At 35.3% G+C, this 848-nt stretch overlaps 1 protein-coding gene across 1 annotated transcript in view; it reads right to left on the reverse strand.

The window, feature by feature from the left end:
• The window catches only part of LOC105457042, a 3,325-nt gene extending 2,763 nt beyond the window's left edge, over positions 1–562 (reverse strand). Inside the window, exons 1-2 of the mRNA XM_011701462.1 lie at positions 519–562; positions 201–453 (exon numbers count right to left, since the gene is read on the reverse strand). Of these exons, the coding sequence (XP_011699764.1) occupies positions 201–453; positions 519–562 (297 nt within the window). The remainder of the gene's footprint in view (positions 1–200; positions 454–518) is intronic.
• Positions 563–848: the final 286 nt, after the last annotated feature.

Genomic DNA, 848 nt, shown 5'->3' on the forward strand with positions numbered 1-848 from the left:
TTGTGACGTAAATAATCGACAAAATGCTTAAACTTATTATTAACGGCGTCCGTATTTTGATTTAAATTAAAGTATACATGCTCAACGCAATGTTTGATTTCGAATATAAAAAGCATAGTCGACGGTTTCATGAACATACAAGTATCATTCAGCGTCAATTTAACAATATTATCATTACGTATTTTTACGAGATCTATAACTAAATCTTGAATTCGTAGTGAGGATGGAACGCTTGATTGCAGAAATTGTTCAATATCCATACGTCTCTCAATAAACATCCTCCACATTCCATAAGGCAGGATAATATGATTGCCTCGGTTGTCACCAATAAGTATTTCCACATGAGATATAGATCCCACGCTGATTCCAATATCCAGATATTTAAAATTGGTGGTTGTTAGAGCGAATCTTCTTCCCAATATACGAGGCGTCTTCGAAATATGAGACGCAATTCTGTAAAAGAATTAAAGCATGGAAAAATATAAATTAAGCATGGAAAATAATTTATTAAAACTTACGGTCTCTCGATCGCCTCATCCTTCAGCGGAACGTAGAAATTCATTATTCTTGAAAGGTGACAAGCCAATTTAGCACCACTTTGTTAAACTGTTCTTTCAAGTACGCCTATCAAAGTGCAACTGACAAAATCGCGATACCTCATACTTTTATAGTAAACTCCCTTCCAATTCGCTGTGACAAAGTTCGATTTTTCGAACAGCCATAATGCCTAGCGATGAAATCACATCGCCAAACACACATAAAAATGCAATTTAGCATTTTGGTGAAGCGCTGATGTACGGCAGCTGTGACACAATAGATTCGTGTAATATAATATTTTTTCAAGGACA

Source organism: Wasmannia auropunctata, unplaced genomic scaffold, assembly GCF_000956235.1.
Source record: "Wasmannia auropunctata unplaced genomic scaffold, wasmannia.A_1.0 LD336106.1, whole genome shotgun sequence".
NCBI lineage: Eukaryota > Metazoa > Arthropoda > Insecta > Hymenoptera > Formicidae > Wasmannia > Wasmannia auropunctata.